General features: G+C 47.0%; 2 protein-coding genes across 10 annotated transcripts in view; both read left to right on the plus strand.

Moving 5' to 3' along the window:
• The window catches only part of lmo7a (LIM domain 7a), a 42,726-nt gene that overhangs the window by 5,820 nt on the left and 10,762 nt on the right, over window positions 1-26,144 (plus strand). For 7 of the 9 annotated variants that reach the window (XM_084022956.1, XM_084022952.1, XM_084022955.1 and 4 more), the window contains exons 4-15: window positions 978-1,047; window positions 4,483-4,589; window positions 14,247-14,277; window positions 15,146-15,259; window positions 16,222-16,438; window positions 16,957-17,206; window positions 21,970-21,993; window positions 22,659-22,761; window positions 23,733-23,872; window positions 24,286-24,922; window positions 25,196-25,432; window positions 25,657-25,771. In XM_084022956.1, coding sequence (XP_083879082.1) covers window positions 978-1,047; window positions 4,483-4,589; window positions 14,247-14,277; window positions 15,146-15,259; window positions 16,222-16,438; window positions 16,957-17,206; window positions 21,970-21,993; window positions 22,659-22,761; window positions 23,733-23,872; window positions 24,286-24,922; window positions 25,196-25,432; window positions 25,657-25,771 — 2,045 coding nt within the window. The remainder of the gene's footprint in view (window positions 1-977; window positions 1,048-4,482; window positions 4,590-14,246; window positions 14,278-15,145; window positions 15,260-16,221; window positions 16,439-16,956; window positions 17,207-21,969; window positions 21,994-22,658; window positions 22,762-23,732; window positions 23,873-24,285; window positions 24,923-25,195; window positions 25,433-25,656; window positions 25,772-26,144) is intronic. The other 2 variants (XM_084022953.1, XM_084022960.1) reach the window with 1 other exon arrangement.
• On the plus strand, window positions 17,676-21,963 carry LOC311022002 (LIM domain only protein 7-like). The gene is made up of 3 exons (XM_084022985.1): window positions 17,676-18,311; window positions 18,773-18,925; window positions 19,694-21,963. Exons 1-3 carry the CDS (start codon window positions 17,938-17,940, stop codon window positions 20,493-20,495), a joined length of 1,329 nt encoding a protein of 442 aa, XP_083879111.1. The 5' UTR covers window positions 17,676-17,937; the 3' UTR covers window positions 20,496-21,963.

Consider the following 26,144-nt stretch of genomic DNA (forward strand, 5'->3'; position numbering starts at 1 on the left):
GCCTCGTTCTGCTGATTAGACTCCGGGAACAACCGAGACACGTGATTGGTTCGGGGGAAGCCGGCGTCCATGTTTGGTCAGCGTGAGGAGGAAGAGGAAGGCCCGAGATTAAAATCGCTCTTTGCCTCCGTTCCCTTTGTCTCGGCTTATCACAGCTGCTCAGGGAGGAATGTTTCACTGAGATGTGTGATGTCTACTGTTTCACTGCAATCCTCCTTCTCCATCCATCCATCCATCCATATGTTTGAGACATTTTCCACTTTTTTTATTTGCAGATTAAGATTTTGCACAAAAAAGTTAGAAGCAAATGATCAAAAACACATTAAACGACCAAACAGCTGATTATTAGTCGCCCAGTTTAAACTGTTAAACTGTGATAACCACAACTACAAGTCATTCAGCACCGTTACTTACGATTCGCCGAGCAACTGTTTTGTTAATCAGTTGATGGTTTTGAGCAAACTTGCTGTCGTTTGTGGTCTTGCATCATATTAAATCAAATTATTATTTTTTTTTTCAACCAGTTGAACAAAACGGGACATTTGACGATGAGATCTAATTGAATCAAGCGTTTGAAATGTTTCTGCTTTTTATATTCTAAAGATAAAATGATTATCAGCAATTTCATCTGAAATCGCAGCCTTACTCTGAGTGTATTTAGTATTTTATTTGTAATTTTTTATACTGAAGAACATTTTTTAAATATGATTGTTTACCTCTTGGACTAAAGAATCCTGTTAAAACACCATGAATGACACACAACATGCGTTTTAATCTCCCATCTAAAACCCGTTCCTGTGGTGGCGCCGGGTTTGTTTGGGGTTGTCCCGTAGAAGAAGGGGGCGTGTCTTCAGGAGGATCACAGGGTTGTGTGTTTACATCACGGAGCAGCAAACCGGAGCCAGGTGGCCGCCAGTAAACCCAGTAAACACCCAGCCAATGACCTTGTGCTTTCACTTACTGTCTCTCTCTCTCAGTCTGATCAACAGGATCAAACCTGGAACCATCCGGAGGGTGAACCGGCTCCCCACGCCCATCGCTGGACTGGTGAGTCTCTTAGACCAGTAGGTTGAATGGGAGGAACGGCAGGCTGATAGGAAGCTCCAGGAAACACCGTTACGTTAGTTCAGGTTTACAGCTTATCTGAAAGTCTGTGTTTATCTTATTAAATATGTGCTCATTTACATACATTTCCACAACTTTGGATAAAAGCAGGCTGCTTTCATTTCGTTGACATATTAGAGTCAAAGGTTTTGGAGATCTCGTATCACTCAGCCATAAAACATGTATTTATTTATTTATGTTTTTAGGAATTAAATGTCGTATAAATGAGGCTCTGAGTGATAAATGAACAAACCCTCCCTAAAAACCTTCAGAATGTAGAGAGGAATGAAAGTGGAAGTTTGTAGACAGGTCCGGGTCAACGGGTCCGGGTGGACAGGTCCGAGGACAGGTCCGGGTCTACAGGTCCGAATGAACAGGTCAGAGTGGATAGGTCTGAATGGACAGGTCCGGGTCTACGGGTCCAGGTGGACAGGTCCGAGGACAGGTCAGAGTGGACAGGTCCAAGTAGACGGGTCCGACAGACAGAGCTCCGATTACGTAATAATATCCATCTTTTCACCTCAGAATGAAGCCGCTTCAAGCCGTTGAAATGAACTCGAGCGTCAGGAAGTAGCCCCGTCCCTCACAAAGCGCTCTCTTGTGAGAGTAATTGAGTCCAGCTGCAGGATTTACAGAGACCCCGACCTTAAGGGGGGCCGGTCTGAGTCTGAGTGCTTCGCAGTCGGGGAAACCAGACCAGCGTTCAGGTTCACAGTCGACACGGTGACGTCATATCTGTGTTATGACGTCAATCAAACTCCGGTTGTGTTTTGGTTCAACACCTGCTGAAGTTTATATCTGCTCCATCATCAGACCCGGGACCTGGAAACCTGGAAACCACCTGATCATAAATCCAGGTGGAGAAGCAAACATGAGTCAGTGGCTCACCTCGCTCTGCTGGAGAACAGATTCATGCTCAGAGTTCATAATATAAATATACATTATACATATACATTATAAAAATAAACATTTTGGCCAAAAAATGTGGTATAAATGAGGTTATGGATGATTTATCATTAAACCGCATCCATAAAAACCTTTAGAATATAGAGACGGATGAAAGTGGAAGGTTTGATGGATAAAAGTTTGAGGAAAAAAAACCTTTTTAAAGATATAAATTGTCAAATTCACTCATTTTGAAGACACTTGGATGAACAGATATCAACATGAAATTTTATGTTTATATGTAAATATGTAAATGAGGCATTATCTTCTTTACTTTGGTGAATTGATTTAGTATATTATATTTATTATTTATATTTATTATTCATATTTATTCATTGACAAATAAATACCTAAATGTATTTGTGGATGTTTTCTTTAAAAAGCCCTAAAACCTCATGAAAAGTGTGTATTGCGTGTATGGCTCACATTCCCAGTTCCCTGCCGTGGTGAAGCCACTGGAGCATTAAGTGTCCGTGTTCCTCAGATGACTCCCACATGGAGAGGATTAGAACGTTGTCGGAGAACAGGAAGCTGTTCTTCACGCCATGTTGGGAAGAAATATGACGAGGAACTGAGTCAGAGTGGGTTAACCGCTCCACCATCGCCGTCCGAGCTGTCGGTTCAGCTTCTTTGTCACCCGGAGAGATTAAAATCCATACCAGAGCTCCGGCTCCTTCCCTCTCGTGCAAGAATATATATTAAAAAAAAAAGCCGAGCGAGGGAAAAAACAGAAACCTCTGGTTTCTGTGGAATATTTAGCAACGCTGGCTCCGTTATTCTTCTGGCTCCGCTCGCCTTCCAAGGGAATGTTTCCCATGTCAGCACACTCTCTGCCGAGCATTCAGTGAGTTGTGGGTTTGGGTCATGAGGATCCTGGTTCTGGGCCCTGGTCCTGGTCCTTGGCCCGGTTCTGCAGGACAGGATGCCAGCTGCAGATGAACACATGGAAAGGAGGGTGTTTTTTATTTGGTTTTCTCGTCACAGGGCTCAGAAACGTGCAGCCCATACTCTCTGCTGGGTGTTTGAGGCGCTGCCAGAGGGTCAGCTGAGGGTAATTGCAGAGTATGCCCATCTGAGACAAAGAATGCCGTGGAAGAAATAGAGCGACCACAATGCAGACCAGTAGGGACCCGGGAACTTTTGTTGTTATCCCCAACAATCGGACACATTGTGTGATTCAGATCTTCTCGGTGTGAAGAAGCATCGAAAGATCCTGGAAGTTTGCAGGAAGAGGATTAGATGGTACGGCATATTTAGCAGGATTATGTGCAGGCGAGTCAGAATAACATTCCTCCGACATCGTTATCTCTGTTCTGGGGGGGAGGGGCTTAAATTACCCCTTAATTATCCCCTCCTTTATAAACGCCTTGATTACGTCGGCTTCAGGTGAGATTTGTGGCGTTGTCCTCAAAGGCCACACTTTTCCTTCATATGAGAAAGGAATTATTGTTCTGTTATTATTATATTGAACATGCAGAGTCGAGTGTTGCATGCTGGGAGAAGGGACGACGTCATAAATTAAAAGTGTCACAGAAGAGTGTATGATGCTTTCAAAACCCTCGTAATTTACAGAACAGAGGAAGAGGAAACTTCTTCTGTTCTGGGGGTTTATGATCCTTGGCCTGCAGGGCCCTCGGTGACCTGCAGGGCCCGTCAAAGGGCCGTTAAACGACAAGAAAAGCTGCTCGTGAGGGAGAGGTCACCGCCGTCCCACCATTTGCTAATAAGCATGTTGGAGATTTTAAATAGAAGCTACCCCGTCATTACTCCAGCCCACGCCGAGGCCGAGCTCTCCCCGGGTGGAAGACTCACTCGGGGAGCAGTGGCAGCCCCGGAGAGTGTTAATGTGTGTGTTCATTCACGTGTAGGAACTTCATGTAAAAAGAAAACCAAACCGACGAGTGACGCTCCCACACGGCGTCTCCAGTTGCTTCAGGGATGAAAGGAAAAAAACAATATTTATCGGTTTCTGTCACCCGACCTCCAGTGTCATAGCAACCGAGCGTCTCCAAAATAGTGCACCGCCCCGCAGATTCCTCAGGTATTCTCCCGGAGAAGGGCTGGGCAGGGAGGGGGGGGGGGGGAGAGAGTCACTCTGTCACTCTTTGCACTCGCACGGCCGGTTGGGTAGGGACTCGTGCAAAGAGCTCTGATGTCATGCTTCCTGTTCTTTTTAGGCCCCGCCCACAGGTGGCGTTGTACTGTCAGTCAGCTGCTGTCACGCATGTGTGTTTGTGTGCACTAGGTCCCTTCTTATTTGCTGCAGGCATGCTCCTCCCCTCCTCCCCCCTCCTCCCCCGGCCCTCGCTGCTCTCTTGCTGATATGAACTTTGGAAGCTGCAGGCTGCCAGAGAATTCTTCAGTGATTATTCTTTTGGGCCGTGGAGGTGGACGACCCCCTTCATCTCCTCTCTCCTGCTCTTGTTTTTCCAGGACAACCTGAACGTCTTCCTGAAGGCCGGCAGGAAGCTGGGACTAAAGGAGGCGCAGCTCTTCCACCCGGGGGACCTCCAGGACTTGTCCACCAGAGTCACAGTCAAGTAAGTCCCGATCCTGGGAGTCCTCCACGGTGACCGGGTCCTCGTTGGAAGTCCGGCTCCTCCTCCACCGTTTCTATTCGTATCCCACAGAAACGTAACTTTAGTGTTTCAGAGCACGTGTTTCCTTCCGTGTGTGGTTTTTGGAGCCGCAGTTTAAAAAAAGGTCGGCTCTATTCTCGGCGTAGTAAGACGCCTGATTACGCTCAGCTCTGTGTTTCTGTAAACATGCGACGTAGAAACGAGTCCACGGGTCAGCAGGCACATTGATTTCCTATTTTAGTGAGAAAATCACCAAAACGTCAGACAGACGTTCAGTTGGAGGTTTCAGATTCCAGTTTGCATGCCGGACAGCGTGCAAACTCACAACACGCAGTATGTTGAACAACCTGTTTGGCTTTTTTTTCTTCAGGAGGGAGAGACGGGAGGGAGAGACAGGTGAGGGAGAGACAGGTGAGGCAGAGAGAGGGGAGGGAGAGACAGGGGAGGGAGACAGGTGAGGCAGAGACAGGGGAGGGAGACAGGTGAGGGAGAGACAGGTGAGGGAGACAGGTGAGGCAGAGACAGGGGAGGGAGACAGGTGAGGCAGAGAGAGGTGGTGGAGACAGGTGAGGCAGAGACAGGTGAGGCAGACAGGTGAGGCAGAGACAGGTGAGGCAGAGACAGGTGAGGCAGACAGGTGAGGCAGAGACAGGTGAGGCCGAGCTGGGAGACATCCATCTCCATGTGTCTCAGCAGCGATGCGACGGCGTTGTAGGCAGTAAACGCATCTTTAACGTGAGTCGGAGTGACGGAGTCGTGGTCTTTGAACGCATCACTTTAATGTGAGTTTGGCATGTGAGACGTTTTCGTTCCCATGATCCACCCAAACTCTCACAATGCCGTCGAAACCACACGCTTCGCTGCAATATGAAGTCTGAATAAACAAATCTGCCTGCCATTTACCAGACACACCCTCTCTCTCTCTCTCACTCTCTCTCTCTTACTCTCTCTCACTCTCTCTCTGTCTCTCTCTCTCTGTCTCTCTCTCTCTGTCTCTCTCTCTCTCTCTCTCTGATTCATGGTCGTAAATATAGAGACGTTAAAATCCTTTTTTCTTTCCCCACGACACATGACTTTAGTTTCATAATGACAATTTGGGGAATTTATGTTTAATTATCTTTTAGCGTGTCCCGGCCCTGGCCCTGGTCCTGGCCCTGGTCCTGGACCTGGCCCTGGTCCTGGTCCTGGACCTGGTCCTGGTCCTGGTCCTGGTCCTGGCCCTGGTCCTGGTCCTGGACTCTTTTTGCCAACATGTTTGCTTGTGTGCGGGGGTTCGGTGGTGGAGGAGGATCACTTTCTATTTTTAGGAGCCGGGAGTCACTTTGACAGGCGGGACTGATTGGAATGGACTCTGGGGCTTTTAATAGTGTGTTGCCCCCCTCCACCCCGTGCATGGGGGTCTGCAGAGTCCACCTGGGTGTGTTTATGTTGTTATTATGTTGTTATATTGGGCGCTACAGTCCTTGTAAGTCTTGCAGAGTAACGTGAGGAGTTGATCCCAACGAAGTCGCTTATCAGAGGCTTCAGGCAAATAGAGAGAGAGGAAGCGGTCTCTATCAGCTGTCTCTCGTCCCTGGTGTGTGTCCAACCTCCACTCCCTTAAACCCAGTCTGACAGGTGCCTTGCTCAGCTTCCCTGTTTCTGCAGCAGTCAGGTTCCTGTTGGTGTTTCACCCTCACCAAGCTAACAGCTGCAGCTTCTCCCTTTTTATTTTACTTCACTTTTAGACATTTCAACGTTCCACTTCTTTCACAATGTTTATTTTGTTATTGTTTTTTTTAGTTACATTCTTATGAATACAAGTATTACTATTATGTTGTTTTGTAATAGTTTCAGTCATTTATTGAACAAGAATACCACATTTTTCTGACTTCAGCTTCTTAAATGGGAAGTTTTATTGCTTTTCTCTATTTTATGTAATTTTTTTATAGTTGCAAAACAAGATATGTTTCTATCTCTTGATCTTTTGAGTAGGGATACATACTAGTACATACTACAATAGTCATAGTTTCATCATAGTTTCCCTGAATCTGCACTGACTTGTACAAAAAGGTGCAGCAGAAGGACGTCTATAAATGTGGATTTAAATGATTGGACGCTCGTTGACAGAAACATAAAACCTCTCATTGATCACTTTCCTTTCTCAGCATGGCCGGTATCTTTCTTCTGGGCGTGAAGCTCAGACATCGACCGGAGGCGAGGCGTGCTGAGAACACAGTTTGATTCATCCCGTTCCGCGTTGTCACGGCGACCATAAAAGATTATTGGGTGTCTGTTTTGACCTTTGAGCTTTCTTTTCGGCGGTTGTATTGGCCTTAACACCATCTGGAGTGCATGTTGCTCTATGGCCTCGTGTTGTGAAACAAGCCGATCAGATAAGGATGTTTATCAGCCACAAAGACGTTCAATATCAAACAAAACGTCGTGTTTGTGCAAATATAACACCACAGAACTGTTGTAATACAGGAAACGGTTCGATAAGTGAGCGATCGGCGCCGCCGGGTGGCGTTTCAGGGACTTTTGCTCCCATCGTCCACGTGTTGGGTTGTAACGGTGAGCAGACGGACTCTGATTCACCGACGAAGGCCGAGTGACTCACCGGCTCCTTTAGGACCGACGCCGTTTCCAGCTGTTGCCCAGGAAACGGCTGCTGGGAGCGTTGAGAGGGCATCGGGTCAATCATGGTGTCTGAAAAGTGCTTTTTAACTTCAGACATGAAGGGGGGGAAGGCCGATGGATTCCCCCATAATGACGCGTAAATGTCAGCTGGGGTTCTGTTTGACTGTGGACGTTCGTCACGGAGGTCCTCCGGTAGGAGGTCGGCCTCCGGTGGACGTTTCAGTGTTTATTATCGTCGTTACACACTGAGCTGCTGTTCGCCTCGTCAGCTTCTTCCAGGGTGGAAGCTGCTTTCTCTCTCGCCTACTCTTTATCGTAGCGCATCAACGCTGAATTACAGCCTAATCTGTAGATGTCGTAAAAAACTCTCATACCTCGGAGATCAGATATATCATGTTGGAAGTACATTTACTAAAGCCTCGTTTTATCCAACTTTATCCTTTACTTTATAAGGAAAGTATGTAAATACAGCTACTTTTGACACCTATAATCAATATTTTTGTGATAACTACTAAACGTATTCGGTGACACGTTAAACCGGCAATTTGCAAAATACGCCATTCAGAGTGTTAATAAAGCAGCAAACAGCTGTCAGCTACGTTATGGTGGAGTAACGTCGGAGTGGAGAATGGAGTCCCTCTGTGTGTGTTGTTATCCAAGCTTCTCCTCGCTGCGTTGACATACCCGGGCTCACATGCATGCTTTTAGTGTGTGTTCGTGTATTTTGTTAACGCCGACCGGACCGACAGCACCCACCCTCCGGTTCCCCCCCTCAGGTTAGCGCTCTTAGCACCGTTAGCATCTTTGGCTCCCAACATCGTATAGTGCACCGTGTCATAGCGTTGATATCGGCTGCAGCAGGAAGCCGTTTTCAGCCAAAAAGCTCTATTAACCCACCGTACACGAACTGCTCTGTTAGCCGCCGTTCTCGACTAGCTGGTGAGCGTAGCGTCGCATTTATCAGCTAAAGAGATTTCCCTCTGGAGTTGGTGGAGACCAAAAACAGAACTAAAAGAGATTTAAATGAAGTACTGGATGTATAAATAAGTAACTATTTGCGAATTGTTCTGCTGCCCCCAAGTGGACAAAAAAAAATCTGTTCTTGCAGGTTTAAAGTATTATTTTGCTGATTTTCCTGCAGCAGCACATGGACTACTTTTTGAAACTTAAGTTTCACTTCTTGTAGTGGAGTAAAAACTTGACCACGAGTCCAGCCTTCGCTCCATGACCTCGGATCAGAACGAACCCCCCGCTGGGAGTCCAAAGTCTCGCTCCTCGCCGCCCTTCGTTGATCCGGCAAATTATTGACAAAGTTTTGAACGCTCTCCAAACTGGGGAGGGGAGAGAAGGTATGATCGGTACGTCAAAAATACATTGTGGTGTCTGGAATGCCAATAAAAAATGTTCTCAACAATAGATGGAGGAGTGGTTGTGTGGTGTGATTACATGATCGGGATCATGCGACCGGCATCCATCCTGGCTCCGGATCAAACCAAATGTTTGAACTGCCTGAAGGAATGTGACGTTTTATTCTCCCAGACCAAATACATTCTGCAGCGCCTGTTATCAGAATTTATTCAACTAACCCTGCATTATATTAGTATATGGCACCTCACGCCGGGCGTGTCCGCTTATTTATGGAAGCTTTCGCCGTGACTAAAGTCTGAATAGTCGATAATGCAAAGGAGAACAAAGTGTGCTTGTTGGTATTCGGGGTGTGGTGGTGCAGCACCTCTGGTTTGGTGGTTTTATTTTTGATGGACGGCATCGCGGCGCGAACTGACGGGCGGATTGTGAAAGAGATGATGACGAAGGCCAATAAAAAGTTTGCCTGTAAAAAGAAAAGCACAAGGGTTATACTTGAGTATTTATTTGTTTGACAATGAGTTACTTTTACTTGAGTATTTATTTTTCTGATGTTTTACTTTTACTTGACGATTTTTTACAACTTTTTACAACTTTTTACTTTTACTTGAGTATTCATTTTTCTGACATTTTGCTTTTACTTGAGTATTTTTTTTTATAACTTTTTACTTTTACTTGACTTGTTTGTTTTTTTTACAACTTTTTACTTGACTTGTTTTTTCTGACAGCTTTTTATTCTTTTTTAAAAGTTTGCTTGTAAAAAGAAAAGCACAAGGGTTATATTTGTGCTCTGCTGAGAAAGAGAGAGATAGAGAGAGAGAGAGAGAGAGAGAGAGAGAGTGAGAGAGCGAGCTCACAGAGGCTGCAGTGTCTGTCAGACTTCTCCACAATGATGCCCGACACCGTCCTCACCCGCATCCATTCAGACCCGTTGTTTCCCGACTCGGTGGCTGAGAGAGTCGGGGTGTGTCCTTGAATCTGAAGCGCTCCATCAGAGCGAGAGGAGGTGACGGAGGTGACGGATGTTGTTGAATGCTGCAGAGCGTGATCTCCGTCTCACAGGTATGCTTCCATCGCTCACGCCCTTTCATTTACTGTTGTTTGTCTTCCTCTCACACGAGAAGCAGAGCCGGATCGAGATATTTTAAATATTTTTTCTTTCAAAGTGATTGTCTGGATGCGATGAGATGTTGGTTTGTTTAACATTTGAATAAGTGGACGATACTTCTTTTAAATAGTGTGTTTTGGCACGAAGGCTTCACACAGTGAAACTCCCGTCTCGTTATCAGCTTATTGTAAAGATGATGGTTCTCGTTTTGATTCATGGTGCTAACGGCGTCTCTCGACCTTTGACCTCGGCAATGTATCGACGTTGAGGCTGTTAATTTGGTACTTGTCGAGTTTCCTGCCTGCATACTGACTGTTTAACACCTATGCACAATATGTCCATGTGTACTTTATCCATACCTTCATATTTGCATCGCTGCTTAACTGCACGGACTGTAAATACATTTTTATACGTTTATGCCTTTATTTTTTAGTATTATTCTTTCCTATTTTCTATGAGGTCACTGAAGGGAAACTGCAAAATAATAATCTTATTTCTCAGTGTGAACTATGTTGACAAAAAATAAAATCTTGAAACGTATACGTCGTCTGATGGAGACATTTGAACCCGGTTGTGTCCACAACTGATATTTAATCTATTATTATATTTTATTAAAAAGAAGAAAACAGTGGTGCAGAGTACCAAAGACTAAACCAAGTAAAATAAGAGTACAATCAAGTCATTTAACTCATAAAAATAAGCTGAATATCAGAGCCATGCACACATATGCATTGTTAAAAAATAATATGGAAGACGAAGACAAACGATGCTTTTGAAGTGTGATATTTCATGATTCCTATTTTGTTTATATATATATATATATACAGTATATAATGTTTTTTTCTCCGATTATTGCCCAAAGTATGTCTAGTACCAGACTTCAAGATATATATATATAAGATATTTATATATATAAATATAGTCTTTAGGCACAAATGTGTTAAAGACCCTGAAGTTTCCTGTTTGATTAGAAAATGTTATGCCGTGTTTTTGTGTCAGCTACACAAACAGAAGACATTCAACACCAAAAAACGCACGTGGTTATTTTAACTAATTATCATAATGATAATAATGATAGTAATAATAATAATAATACTGCAGCTGTTCTCTGTGCAGAGCTTCAGTGTTTCAGTCTGGGATGACGTCGTGTTGATGATTATGCTCCATCATATGAGCACTCAGCTGATTATTTTAACAGCCCCGAGACTCCGGAGGCCTGAAAATAGCCTTTTAACCTAATTATAAATATTCCCTCCTGTTCAGTTATCACCAGTATCCATAAATAATCACATCGCTGTCTTTCTTTTTTCCCTCCTGGATCTCCCGCTGCGATAATCTTAGACTTTGTGACTTTGCTCCAAGCCACACAAGGAATTCACTCTTTTTTTTATTGGGCCTATAAATTTCTAGCATGCCGGATTGGTAACCGTCCATTTCACTTTTCACCGTTGGCACACTGGCCTGTTGGACGCCGCGGAGCGAGTGACGCACGGCGGTGAGAACGTTGATGTGCTTCCTGTCCCACGGGTCGAAGCGTTAACCGTTATTATAGTTCATCATATAATCAGGTGTTAGAATCTTAATCTGACAAGTTACTGCAGCTGGAAGATGAACCTTATGTCCCTCTCTGAAAGCATCGAAGTGGAAATATGAGAGAGGTGTACAAATACCTCAAAGTTGTACTTAAATATGATAATTGTACCGCTGATAGCTACAGCTGAACAACCAATAGGAACGGGCCGTCGTTTGATTGACAGGCTGTCACCTCAGGCGTCATCGGCGTACATGCATACGAATACCTTGTTACTGTAGTAGAATGTTCAGGTGTCTGTACTTTACTTGAGTATTTATTTTTCTGACACCTTTTTACTTTTTCCTCCTACATTTAAAAACGAATCTCTGAACTTTCTAGTCCTCATTTTCAAAACATGCTCGTTACTTTAGTTTTAATGCATTTGAGGGAATTATCTATTATTAGTTTTATTATTAATATTTGTATTATTAATATGACGTGAAACATGAAAAAAACAAGCAGCCGGTAGAAATGTTCTTCACAGGGAAACTTCATACTTCATACTTTGAGTACATTTTCACTTTTATTTGAGTAAAGAAATAAATAAGTACTTCTACCAGAGTATCTGTACTTCTACTTGAGTAAAGAAGTACAATCAGAACTTCTACTTCTACCAGAGTCTCTGTACTTCTCCTTGAGTAAATGAGTAGGATCAGAACTTGTACTTCTACCAGAGTATCTGTACTTCTACTTGAGTAAATGAGTAGGATCAGAACTTCTACTTCTACCAGAGTATCTGTACTTCTACTTGAGTAAAGAAGTAAAATCAGAACTTCTACTTCTACCAGAGTCTCTGTACTTCTCCTTGAGTAAATGAGTAGGATCAGAACTTGTACTTCTACCAGAGTATCTGTACTTCTACTTGAGTAAATGAGTAGGATCAGAACTTGTACTTCTAGCATGTGTACTTCTACTGCAGTATTAGCAGGTCAGTACTGTGACACCTCTGCGTTCTGAGCGGGTGTGTTGTGCACGTTGCATGCTGCTGGAGAAGACGTGTGTGACTATTGTATTACAACACTGTAGCAGGAATGTGTAGCACATGTAGCACGGGGGGGGGTGTGACTGGTAACTGTATGTACTGTAGCTGTTTATATCTGTTTGTCGACCTCTAAATAGACTCGGAGGTCGCCGTGGGTGACGGGGAAACAGATACACACAGGAAGGAGAGGCTGGCATTTAAATAATACAATCAGTTCATCAATGGTGAATATTGGAATATTAATGTATTTTAAGCCTCTTTAGGCATGTTTTGATGATGATGGCCGTCCTTAGAGCCGGGTCGTGATATCTGCTCGCAGCTCCACACTCAGGCCTGCTGGTTTCAGGTGACGTTTACCTGTAAACGTACCTGTGAACGTACCTGTGAACGTACCTGTAAACGTACCTGTGAACATACCTGTGAACGTACCTGTGAACGTACCTGTAAACGTACCTGTGAACGTACCTGTGAACGTACCAGTAAACGTACCTGTGAACGTACCTGTAAACGTACCTGTGAACGTACCTGTGAACGTACCTGTGAACGTACCTGTAAACGTACCTGTGACTGTGAACGTACCAGTAAACGTACCTGTAAACGTACCTGTAAACGTACCAGTAAACGTACCTGTGAACGTACCTGTGAACGTACCTGTGAACGTACCTGTAAACGTACCAGTGAACGTACCAGTGAACGTACCTGTGAACGTACCTGTAAACGTACCTGTGACTGTGAACGTACCAGTAAACGTACCTGTAAACGTACCAGTAAACGTACCAGTAAACGTACCTGTGAACGTACCTGTGAACGTACCTGTAAACGTACCTGTGAACGTACCTGTGAACGTACCTGTAAACGTACCTGTGACTGTGAACGTACCAGTAAACGTACCTGTGAACGTACCTGTGAACGTATCAGTAAACGTACCTGTGAACGTACCTGTGAACGTACCTGTGAACGTACCTGTGAACGTACCAGTAAACGTACCTGTGAACGTACCTGTGAACGTACCTGTGACTGTGAACGTACCAGTAAACGTACCTGTGAACGTACCTGTGAACGTATCAGTAAACGTACCTGTGAACGTACCTGTGAACGTACCTGTGAACGTACCTGTGAACGTACCTGTGACTGTGAACGTACCAGTAAACGTACCTGTGAACGTACCTGTGAACGTACCTGTGAACGTACCTGTGAACGTACCTGTGAACGTACCAGTAAACGTACCTGTGAACGTACCTGTGAACGTACCTGTGACTGTGAACGTACCAGTAAACGTACCTGTGAACGTACCTCTGAACGTACCTGTGAACGTACCTCTGAACGTACCTGTAAACGTACCTGTGAACGTACCTGTAAACGTACCTGTGAACGTACCTGTAAACGTACCTGTGACTGTGAACGTACCAGTAAACGTACCTGTGAACGTACCTGTGAACGTACCTGTAAACGTACCAGTAAACGTACCTGTGAACGTACCTGTAAGCGGTGTTTTCCTGACGGGAGCAGCGGTCTGACCCAGGAGCAGATGTGTTCATACAGAAGGAGCCTTGTTCTGGTGTTCACATGTTAAACCCACGGTTATTAGTGGTTTCATTATTGGACGTTAAAAACAAAAATCCCCTTTTTGTAGCTTTAACGAGATTTTTACGGCTGCTTGATTGTGAGATTAGTGTTAGAAAAATTAAAACACTTTTACTTCATGGCTCAGGATTATATTTCCAGAAATGTGTCTGTTGTTTTTATGTGTGTGTGTGTGTGTGTGTGTGTGTGTGTGTGTGTGTGTGTGTGTGTGTGTGTGTGTGCTGGCACTAGTCTGGATGGTGCTCTCACTTTCCAGCTCTTTCACTGCCCAACAAGCCCTCTGTTTTTTATTGTCTCTCTCTCTCTCTCTCTCTCTCTCTCTCTCTCTCTCTCTCTCTCTCTCTCTCTCGCTCTAACACACTCTGTTTTCTGCTCGTTCTCTCTCAGGCACCAAGAGACCAACAGGAGGCTGAAAAATGTGAGTAGATAAATATAAGCAATGTTCTGATCTTTTCTGTTATTTAGTGGAAATAAACCTTTAATAGAGATAAATAAAGAGAAAGTCGGTGCTGAAGTTTGAAAATAAAAAAACAAAGGTCTGAGGAGTGGAGTTAGAAAGCAGTGAGCTTACCAGATCTCTGTAGCTCCTCAGCTGTACTTGAGGCTAGCTGGAGACGTGCATTGTGGGTAATGTAGGCGCCAGGTGTTGACGAGGAAGAAGAATGTGTGCAATTACAGAAAAAACAAGATATCTCTGCATCTACTGTATCGTTTTTTAAACACTTTAAACAAAAAACGTTTTTTATTTGATGTCTTCATTCTCTTAAAAACATTTTTCAACCATTGTCATGACGACGTTTGATGTAAAACAGCTAAATATGTGAAGGAAACATTACATTTAACTTTAAGAAACAAAACTGATGCAATTACACGTCAGTGTCTTAAATCTTTAGACCATTTTAAAATGTTTTTATTTATTTTTTGAGAAAATACAGAAGAAGAAACACAGAGTTTATGAGTTTTCCCGACATTAATCCGGACTAAGCCTTAAAAAGGTGTTGAAGGATGATGTATAAAAGTGTTTAAATCACTGTTTATGAGGGAATGTTGGTCCCATAGATGTGATATTAGTTCTAGAGATCGAATGCAACGTAGAAACAAAGAGCTGACACGTCATTTACCTGCAAACACAAACAGCAGAGTTTTCTGGATGAGCCTGGAAACCAGATATCAGAGTCAGCGTGGAAAACACATCCTAACAATCAGCTGCTACACACACACACACACACACACACACACACACACACACACACACACACTGAGCCCTCCTGGTTCCTCCCCTCCAGGTGCTGATCACCATCTTCTGGCTTGGTAGAAGAGCTCAGTGCGAGCGCGGCTACGATGGACCTCACCTGAACCTGAAGGCGTTCGAGGGCTTGCTGGGCACGGCGTTGTTCAAGGTGAGACGAGCCTCCCATCATGCATCTGTGTCGTAAACGAGCTGATCCCTCCACTCGGATGTTTTAATCTGGTTTCACGTACGTTTGCAGGGGAAAATAGCCGCTTCATTCCTTGAATAAGGATTGTTTTTGTTCTAGTTCTCGTGTAGAACGTCGACCTTTGCTCCGTAATACAGAACAGGATTTACAATATCGGAGGTTCGATACCTCGTACGTTTAGCTCCGATGATCCAAGTCATCGTCTCTTTGATTATGTAGAAACGTCCGCTTTTGAAATGGCATTTTCAGAGTGTCGCTTTTACACGCGTGAGTCGATATACGCCTCGATATCTGTATGTTATCTTTTCAAAATAAACGTTCATCTTCACAGGAAGTTAGGTTTAGTTAGTTTCAGGTGAGTCACAAACAGTCCCATAATGTTATTTAATACGTTTATATTCTATTTATAGATGATCCCACCGGTGACTTCAGCTGAAAGCTTCATAAGAGATAAATGAGAATATCTCTGATAACAAGAAAAGACCTTTCAAAATAAGAGTTTAAGAAAATAAGAGCAGTGACACGCCTCCTGCAGACAAACCACTAGTTTTGTGTTTTTATGTCATTTACATCATTTAATCGATACTTATGTGTACATTATTGCATTTTAAATGGTAGAAAACAGATTTTCAAGCTTGAAATATGGTCTTATGATTTTAAAGCCAGATCGATAGCTCGTCAAGGTGTAACGGTTCAAATGGTAATTTATTCCTGCAAAGAAAAACCTTCCACAGGAGAACCCACATGTTTACAGAAGCTGCAGGAATGAGAGTCCAAAGAAGACCACACACACACACACACACACACACACACACACACACACACACAGTGGAGCTAAATATTGTAATTGGCACCGTATTATCTGACTGTGTGTGTGTGTGTGTGTGTGTGTGTGTGTGTGTGTGTGTGTGTGTGTGTGTAAGGCTTTGCAGGAATCGTCCAGTCAGAAAGGCGGCAGCGTCCGAGACAGCGGTTTTGGAGACAGCTGGTACTCCGAGCGAGAGGAGGTCGTCCAGCTGAGAGGAGGAGGAGGAGGAAGAGGAGGACACAGGAGAGACGACTCCCTGGACAGCTTGGACTCGTTGGGCTCCCGACCCCGGAGCATCTCATCGGACGCCACCCTTAAAGGCGGCAGCGAGGGTAAGCAGACACACACACATCATCTACCCTTCTAAAAGCTGACTTTTATTTTGGCGATCTCTCACATCCTCGCTGTGGATCGTCATTAAAATGTTCAGACGTTCAGAAGTGTTCAAATATTTGTGAACAGGGAAGAAGGTATGCTGCAGCGGAGCCAGAAAAAGTTGCCTCCCATTTGTGAAAACAAATGTGTATCGCCACCTAGTGGTGAAATCCTGAAAGGCATCCAGAGAAGAAGATATTATATAGATGAAAACGTCTTGTTTTGTGATAAATAAATATTTGAGAGGGTGAAGTCCTGGTCACAGTGGACTCAGAGTGGTCACCCCCCCCCCCCCCCAGCCCCTGGCAGTGAGACATTCCTCAGCCGTCCACACCGGCCTGTAAATGAGGAGGCCTCCGTTCCCACCCTGCACCCCTCTGTTACTCCTCCGAAGTCACGCCAGAGCACACAACTCCCTGTCCTCGCCCTTTTCCTGCTTCCACATCAGACCTTCCTTTTCGGTTTCTTCCTCCAGGTTGTTGCAGCGACGCCGAGGCCGACGCCGTCCTCAGGATGGACGACAACAGGAGCGGTCTCAGCTACCGCCGCTCGGTGACCATCACGCCGAAGGCCAGCGGCCCCTTCAACCAGTTCCTGCCCACCAAAGACAAGGTGACGGGCTACGTGCCGGCGCCGCTGAGGAAGAAGAGGGCCGAACGCCAAGAGGACAGCCGGCGCAGCTGGGTGGGCCCGGCGTACAGCGAGGAGGAGGGGACGCTCAGCAGGTAAACACTCTCTTCTTCTTCTCGGGATCGAACCCAAACCTTTGTGCTTCAAATGAAGTTCTCCTCTCCCGCCGTGTTGGTGTTGTGTTGTCGATGGTCGGTGCGTTTGTTGTCCGACCTCAGTGAGGCGATGCTCTCCCCCGACTGCTACGGTGACACCCGAGCACCCTGGGGTGCCTCGCCCCTCCCTCCGCCGCAGTGGGCCGACGAGTACGGGAGCGGCAGCGACTCGGACGCCGACCGCCCGGACCCCGACCTCGTCCTGGACGACCTGGCCAGCAGACGCTTCCACAGCCCCTCCCCGGCTCCGCCCACCAACTTCGCCGTGCCCATCAGCCCCACGGCGGCGGCAGGAGGACGGCCGTCCAGTGGCGGCGGTGGCCCCTGGCCCAAAGTCGCACACGTGACCCCTCAACAGAACGTGACCTTCCTCAGGTCAGAGAAACAGGAAGCGGCGGTGTGACTGTGATGCGGCTGCCTGATGAGAGCGCTTCGCCCTGAGTTTTTTCTTTTGCACGGTTACCCGTAACCACGGCAACGCCTTTGGTTGTGGTGTGCCTCCTCTAACAGTTTGAGTTGTTTTTTTAGCTGCAGCTCGTCGTTGTTTTGGCGTCTGGATTTGATGGTTTGCTGATTGGAGGGGCGTGTCCCTCGTTTGCTTTGGTTTGCTATTACATCATCTCATGGGAGGTTGTTGTGCGTGACCTCGTCTGCGTGACTGGCGTGCTGTGATGCTGCTGACAAAGTCATTTGACACGTGTGATTGGCTGTCTCTGTTGAGCAGCGGTGGCGGCGGCGTGGAGACGCTGCCCCCCCAGCAGGGCTCCGTGACGGTGGACCACCGCCGCCCCGTCTCCTCCGACAGCCTGTTCAGGGAGACGTACGGCGACTCGGAGGACGAGGACGATGATGACGTGGGCTACGCCGACCCCGTCCAGGACGACCTGTACTCACGCAAGATGGGCATCAAACCTCAGCCCGTCGTCAAACAGTCCTACGACAAGTTCTTACCCAAGTTCTGGACGCCGGACGAAGACGTCCACGTACAGAAGATCAAACTGGGCTCTCAGACGAGACCCTGGTACAAGAAGATGCAAGGCTTCAGGTGTGTGAGGGTGTGGACATCAAGCATACCTCTATACCCATATATACAGTATATATATATATATATATATATATATATATATATATATATCGCATCATATATATACATATATATATATATATATATTATAGCAATGTCACAGATACAAGATATTCCCTGCTTCTTACAAGATCTTTTCTTTCTTTTCTACTTTGCATGAAATTTAACCACTTTACGTTTCTTTCTCTTTCCCTGCTGCTGTCTCTCTCTCTCTCTCTCTCTCTCTCTCTCTCTCTCTCTCTCCATCTCCTCTCTCTCTCCCTCTCTCTCTCTCTCTCTCTCTCTCTCTCTCTCTCTCTCTCCTCTCTCTCTCTCCTCTCTCTCTCTCTCTCTCTCTCTCTCTCTCTCTCCATCTCCTCTCTCTCTCCCTCTCTCTCTCTCTCTCTCTCCTCTCTCTCCCTCTCTCTCACCCCCTGCTGTAGCTATAAGAAGTCAGCCTCTTCCTCAGATGACTCGGACTGTGACATCAGTCCTTGGCTGTCCTCCGGCCCCGCCCCCTCCCCCTCTGGCCCCTCCCCCCCTCCCTCCCACTCAAACGAGGCCCCGGCTCACGCCACCCTCGTGGTGGGGAAAAGGTCCATCCGGCTGCATGAGTGTGAGAGTGGAGGAATGTTTTAGAGCAGCCAGCTTTGTAAGGAGGAAAACAAACGACCAGCTCCTCTTAGAGGAGGTTGGATTTCTGATGCTGAGCTGCTTTTTAAAGTACTTATAATAGAATATACACTCGCTGTGTCCCGGTCCAGCCGCCGCTTCCTTCGGAGGCTGCGTTCGAAGACTCGAAAACTCGAAACGTGGCCTTCTTTCTCCAGATTCAGAGGATCCGACCCATTGATCCTTCCCCACCAGAAATTCATTCATTGCACACAGATTACAATTTAATTTTGATTAACGTGGCAAGCCATTAAACAGTCCTCACTGCAGCGGTGCCAAGTTCACACACTCTCACACTGCCCTCTCTGAATAAAGGCAACCAAAAAAAAAGAATAAAATATGATCTTTGGCTCCATTTTTAATCACATAATCACCTCCTCTACGCTCTTTCTTGTCGAGAGCAGCTGGTTGCTAGGCGACGAGAGTCGGAAACAGGAAATCCTGTGTTCGGCCCTCGCGGTCCTCCGAAGGATATGCGATGAATTGTGACACGCGTGTTTGCTTCTCAGCATCTTCCTGCTTTTATTCCAGCGATAGTTATATTTCCTAGCGTGTGATTTGATTGGACGTCTGTTTTAAATCAAATATCACCCCTGACTGTAGCTCCGCCTCCTTTTTTTCCTGCTCTGTGATCCGGTTCACCTGCATGCACTCACCAGCTCTCTGTCCTTCTCTCTCTCTTCACCCTGCAGTCCACTCACTCGAGCACTCACTCTCCCCCCGACCCCCCTGTTAGGGACCCCTCCTCTAGTGTTCGCCCCCGTGGACCCGGCCTCGGGTCCCAGGCTGGTCAAATGCGAGCAGTGGCCCCTCCTGGGGCGCCAAGACCCCCGGGAACCCCCGGACCCCTTTGACTATGAGAGCATTTCCCCGGACCTGGAGAACGACGACATGTTCACCAGGCGGACCCTGGCCTTCCAGTCCAACGCCGACCTGGCCATGATGAAGACTCAGCTGTCCACCAGCCGCCACCGCCGCTACACATCTGAGCCGCAGCTCAACATCATCACCCAGCGACACGCCGTTGCCCGCGGCGACGAGGACGAGAGCGAGTTCCCTGACATCGAGCAGGACGACGTGGTTTTCCGTAAGGAGAAGAGCCAGCAGGCTCAGCAGCAGCGGCCTCTCTCCGGAGCCCCCGACAACTACGCCCCCATGCCGGTCCCAGAACCCTGGGCTCTGCCCCCCGACCTCAAGGCCAGGCTCCTGTGCCCCCCGAGTCCTCTGATCCAGGAGGATAAAGGGAATCAGACCGGAGACGAGGCGCGTCCTCAAACAGATGACATGCTCGTACGCAAACTGGGAGTTCATTCCGATCAGGGAGGAAACCCGTCGGCCAATCGGACGCCGTGGTCGTCCACGCCGTCGGTGCCGTCGTCCTGCAGCGAAGGCGACCTGCAGAGATGGCGGGCGATCAGGGAAGCCAGTCAGCTGCGATACAAGAAGAGGCTGATGGTGGAGAGGCTGGCCGCCATGAAGGCCAGCGCCATTTGAAGTGGTCTAGACTTGGTGATGTGGTCTAGAGTAGCACCTGGATCCAGCTTGTGATTGGTCCGAAGGTGTCACAGATGGTGTTCTCTCTCAGCAGCTTTTTTCCTGTTTTAAATGTTGTTTCCTCTAAGTTGATGACATCATCAGCACAGGGACATGGGTTATGCCGAGTCGACGTGTTTTTGAAGTGTGATTTTTATTTATTTATTTATTTTGAACAAAGATCATCACGAGAACCAAAAAATATCAAAATGATTTAGCATTTTTGTGTTGTTTTGTTTTCAGACCGAGTTTGCCTTGTGAATGGGTTTATATATCCTGTATAATACGAGCTCAATAAAGAAAATGAGACGTGGTGATGTTGTGATGGAATGCATCGACTCCGGGTTCAGGTTGTTTTCCTTCACACCCACATGTGAAGCTCCGGCAGCGGGAGGGTGTGGAAACGTCCGAGGCTGAGTAATGTCCAAACATAACGTCCTGAACGCACCTTGAACCCGGTCCTGTCTGACATGAAAGACTCTAGAAATTCCCCACGGCTCTGAAAGGAAGATGCCACCGGTGGTCGCCATGGTAACCCCCAACACAACTCTGCCCCGCACACACACACGAACACAAAGCCACCATTTAAACCTGAGTCGATCCCAGCCGTGTTTCCAGTGACATCATGGTGACGTCATGGTGACATCACGTCGGAGTCTCCAGAAAGACGGCGTTGTTTAGAGGAAACACACACATGTGGGGTTGTGGGTGAATAATCCCAGTCATCTGGGTCCTGGTGGTCCTTGAAGGGTTTGTTGTGGACTACTGGACTCACTTTGGGTTTTCATCCAGGAGGTTCCTTCAGGTCTGAAGGAACCTCTCGGGTTCTACGATGAAAGCTTTCCAGGATCATTTCTGGAAAGAGCTGTTGGGTTTTTCAAATGTAAATATCACTACAAAGCAAGAGGAAGGAATGAGTCGTGGACCGTCCCTTTAAACGAAAACCAGTTGGGTTCACGTTAGGGGTGGGCAAAAAAATGGATTCATGTGAAATTCACAATTCTTATTTTCTAAGATTCAAAATCGAAACTTCCAAAAATCGATTAAAAATACAAAATTTACAAAAATATTACTTTTTTATTTAAATACTAAAATGAAAGCATGAATTAATGTAATCTTTGGAATTAAATTTGCATTTGTGTATTTAAATTATTATAATCACTTTAACTTTTTCCCCAAAAGATGATTACATAATCAAATTATTATCTAAATAATAATATATAATTTGCTACACCACTTTTATCAGCTTACAACGGACTGGAGAAGAAACATGTCCCAATTAAAAAATCATGAATTAGTTGTGAATCTAAATCCCTCCACCCATCGTGTTGCAGCCGGCTGGGAATCAGCTGGTCTGAGGGTCACTAACTGGCCTCCAGGTCTTCAGACCTGCAGAAATGTGACTTTGCTGTGTGTGTGTGTTTGTGTTTCCCAGACAGCGGACAGAGAGTGTCGATGGGTGAGTTGCTCCACAGGAATGTGGCCTCCTGCGGTCGCACCTCGCTCCCCCCCCCCCATGCTTTTGTGCTGCCTGTTCTCACTCGCTAGCTGCTAAATGCTGACACACAACGCTGCGTATTGTCTGGCTCAGGGCCAAGTTCAGGGTGTTTTTGGGTGAGGGTGGGCTGAGGGGGCTGTTGCTGCTCCACAAAGCTCTGTTGACAAAGCAACAAAGTTGCTCACAGCAGCAATCCGCTGGCTCATCCTGCTGACCTGCAGTCGTTCTGAGCGAATGTGAGACATTGATGTTAACGGTAAGTCTACGGCTGTTTCTGGAGGCTGGGAGTGACTTTGCTGTTGCATGATGGGGAGGGGGGGGGGCTGTGATCCATGGTACTAACCCACTGAGCTTCCACTGGTTTGTTATGGTTGCTGTGTTTGCAAACTAACAGTTACAGGTTCATCCAAACACATGGATGGGAGGAACAACGATGATTCCCACTATTTGACTTTGGGTGTTTATTTTCCCTCGACAGGTTGTTTGACACCCTGGTAAGAGATGGTGCATGGCTTGGAGTGGATATGTTATTTTATTGTTGGGTTGCTTCTGCGAGGATACAAACTAAACATCTCTACTCGAGCTGCTGGAATTTAAAAAAAACCCTCGATCATCTCTTTCCACAGGAGCAAATCAACGAGCGACATCCTGGTGGAGCGGCAGGATCGCTACGAGGAGCTGCAGAAGTTCCGTGAGCAGACGAAGGAAACCGAGGACCAATGGCAGGACGTGAGTAACTGACATGTTCCTGCTTTAGAATCAAGACGAGCTGAAGGAGGTGTTTGCTCCCGACACAGAAGTGGAAGGTGGATCTAAAGGATCTGTGCTGTGACAATGAGAGCAGGGGTTTAGACCCTCTGGCTATGACCTGTCCTCATAGATCTGAATAGATCCTCATCATAGAGAGAGAATAAAGACAGCCAGTCAGCGTTAGTGAGAACAAAGCTGTGAATCAGAAATGATTAAATGTTATTTTCTGTGTCCAAAAGCACAAATGAGCACATCGGCACCAGGGAAGGTGCCGGATTTTGAATGAATGCAATCCAGGAGATGTTTCATCCTGCTGCGGCCTGCCTGCTCTCTCTGTGGTTCTTTTTGTCTGAGAGCGGCGGTGTTTGACCCGAGAATGATGAACAGCTGGGCGTCAAACCCCCATGTGGGCTCCAAATACTCTTTGAAGAGTCCTGAATGCAACAAAATAATCAGATAAGAAGGAAATAGAGGCCAAGGCCTGCAGGGTCTCTTAGTGGGTCACAAGTGATCATTGAGGGGGATGATTTTTGGATCCGTATGTTGTTTTTTGGGGAAATCGTTCCGTATTGAAATTGTGTTATGATATAGACGGATGAATAGACCCTAATATAAAAAATAACTAGATTAATCCATGTAAAGTTGTTCATTTTCAAAAGGCAGCGCTCATTCTCAGGTGGATCGGTAATAATATAAAGTTATGCAGGTCTGTGTCTGTCGGCTGTCTGATCGGTTTCATTGGCAAAAAGCTACTGGAGCGTTAAAGCAGCATTTAGGTCACACAGCCTCCGACACCCAGGGGAGGTGAGCCGGGAGGAGCCTAGCACACAAATAGAACACCTTCAAATGTAGTCCTTTCTGGGGTTTGAAGAAAAACCCTTCAGTCCGACCTGCAACGCAGCCGGGCTGCTTTTCAATCTGCGTCTCAAGTTTAACGGTTTCTCTTGCAGGACCTGAGCAAATGGAAGAACCGGCGCCGGAGCGTGAACTCTGACATCGTGAAGAAGAAAGAGGAGCGCGACGAAATCGAGCAGATCACCAGCGGCGGCGGCAGGAGGTCCAAGACCTTCAAGGAGATGCAAGAGGAGAGGTGAGAGAAACACCTGATCAGGTCGACTTTAATGCTGCGTTTATGTTCTCATGCTGGCAACACACACTGAATTTCTTCCTCTTTTACACGTTTTCTTCTTTGACCCTCGGAGGGCGATCCTCCGCTCAGGTAATAGAAGACCAGGTGATTAAACACAGAATAGAGGCTTATTTGTGCAGTGAATGAGGAGACTCTGTAATTGTTCCTCCAGTCAGTGTGAAAGTGAAATCTAATCTTCTTTTTTTTCTTGTTGCCCCACCTCTCCCCACCCTCCTCTTTTCTACCTGCTCTTCTTTCTGTTTTCCTGTCACTTTCTCCCCCTTCATCTCCCTTAATTGCACCTTTTTCCATCCTCCTCTCTAATTTCCACCTATTTACTCCTTCATCCCCTCCCCCTCCTCCCCCTCTGACAGAGAAACTAAAGGAAGGAACAGCATCGGCGGTCGCCTGGGATCTCTGTCTTACCTGGACGACGAGGACGTATTTAACGCACCTGTGGTTGCCCCGCGTACCCGAACCCTCCCCGCCCGGAGCTACACCATTGACACTCCGTACTCTTCCTCTGAACCCCCGGAGCCCGTTCTGAAAGAGGCCGACCCCCCCTCCCCCGCCACCGCCTCCCCAGCTCCCCCTCCCGCCCCGCGGGGATCCGACACCGTGGACCGTCCTGCAGGCAGAGACGCCACGACCGCCATCGGCCTCCGCTCTGCAGCACCAGCACCGCCACACAGGAGTCCAGAACGCACCGTAAAGACGGAGGCCAGCTCGACGGCCGCCTCCCTGGAAAAGGAGCCCCGACCGAGGCTCCCATTGTCCCGCACGCAGCCCGAGGCCGAGGCCCCCTCCTCCGGGTTTCTGCACAAACAACCACCACCGCCGCAGCAGCAGACCGGCTCAATGGAAGCCAGGCCTCCCGGGGTGTCTCGGGTTTCCGCCTCCCTCCCCAGGAGCTACCAGAGATCGGATAGCGCGCGGCTCACCTCGGTGGTGGCCCCGAGGCCCTTCGGGGCCCAGTCGTCCCGCCTCACCCCGCTCCCCCGAGCCCTCACGGTGAGTACCACACCGTCCCAAACACAAGGACATGCAGAGGTCACGAGGTCACGTGTTTACCCTCGTTGCTCAGGTGCAGCAGGTGTTTTTTTCTGCATCGTTACCTAAGAGTCCGATCTGATGAATATTAGATGAAACTAGTGTTTTGATGCTATTTTCAGCCTCAGGTTCGTTCCTCTCAGATCAGTTCGTGGATCGGGTGAAGATCGCCTCATTCTACCATCTCTCCCAGGCTTTTGTAATTCAGGTTATTCTTGACTCTGCCTCCGACAGGTGGACGACCCTCAGAAACGCGTCAACGGCGACGGCGACGTCTCCAGGAAGTCGGCGGTGCCGAGCCGCTACCACCAGTTCATGACCTCGGAGGACGAGGCCCACTCTCAGACCAGCTCGGCTCGCAGCACCGAGGACGAGGAGGAGGAGGAGGAGGTCAAGACCGCGGTGAAGACTGTCTCACCTGTCAAGCCCGAAGCCCCGGTCGGTCCTGCTCCACCCAAAGAAACCAGCCAGGTAAAACAATCAGACCGTATATTTGTATTATATTGAATGTATTTCTAGTCAATCAAACATTTGCTGCAACCTATTTTCTTGCTATAAATTAATGACACTGCAGAAATGACGTTGTTGGCGTTTAATCAGCAGCTCTGAATGATTAATACGAGTGTTTCCTGCCAAAAGCCGACACATGAAGCCTGACATGGTTGTCTCCGATGTTCTCATCTCTCTGTTTCCAGGAGAACTGCCGTGAGATGCGGATTAGCCTGAACCAGAAGCCCAACAGCAGCAAAGACTTCGGCTTCCAGGCGGTCTGGGACTCCACGGGCGCTCGCGTCACCTCCATCCAGCCAGGTAAGGAGCAGAGAGACCTTCAAAATAAAAGCTGTATTCAGCCCTCCGGTGGGACGTGTTTGCTGCTCGGACAAAGACCGGCTGCCTTGAAGTGCGTAGTTATATTTAAACTATTATATTTGCAGCGCTGCTGGTTGTCAGCAGGTTGCGGTGCCAGACTTATGTAGGCCAGCTTCTATGTGGGTCAGATCTGCTGGGTCTGAACCTCGCTTCCATCTGGGGTTTTTAACCGTCGCAGTATCTCGAGGAACGTCTCGATAATTCTGTATCGATACTTTGTTTTAACCATCATTGTACTGAGCGTATGGTTTCATATTTAATTTAATTGCCTCTTAAAAGTAGATTAAATGCAGGCTTGGGGAGGAACAGAATC

This window comes from Eutrigla gurnardus, assembly GCF_963514095.1.
Source record: "Eutrigla gurnardus genome assembly, chromosome: 12".
Taxonomy (NCBI): domain Eukaryota; kingdom Metazoa; phylum Chordata; class Actinopteri; order Perciformes; family Triglidae; genus Eutrigla; species Eutrigla gurnardus.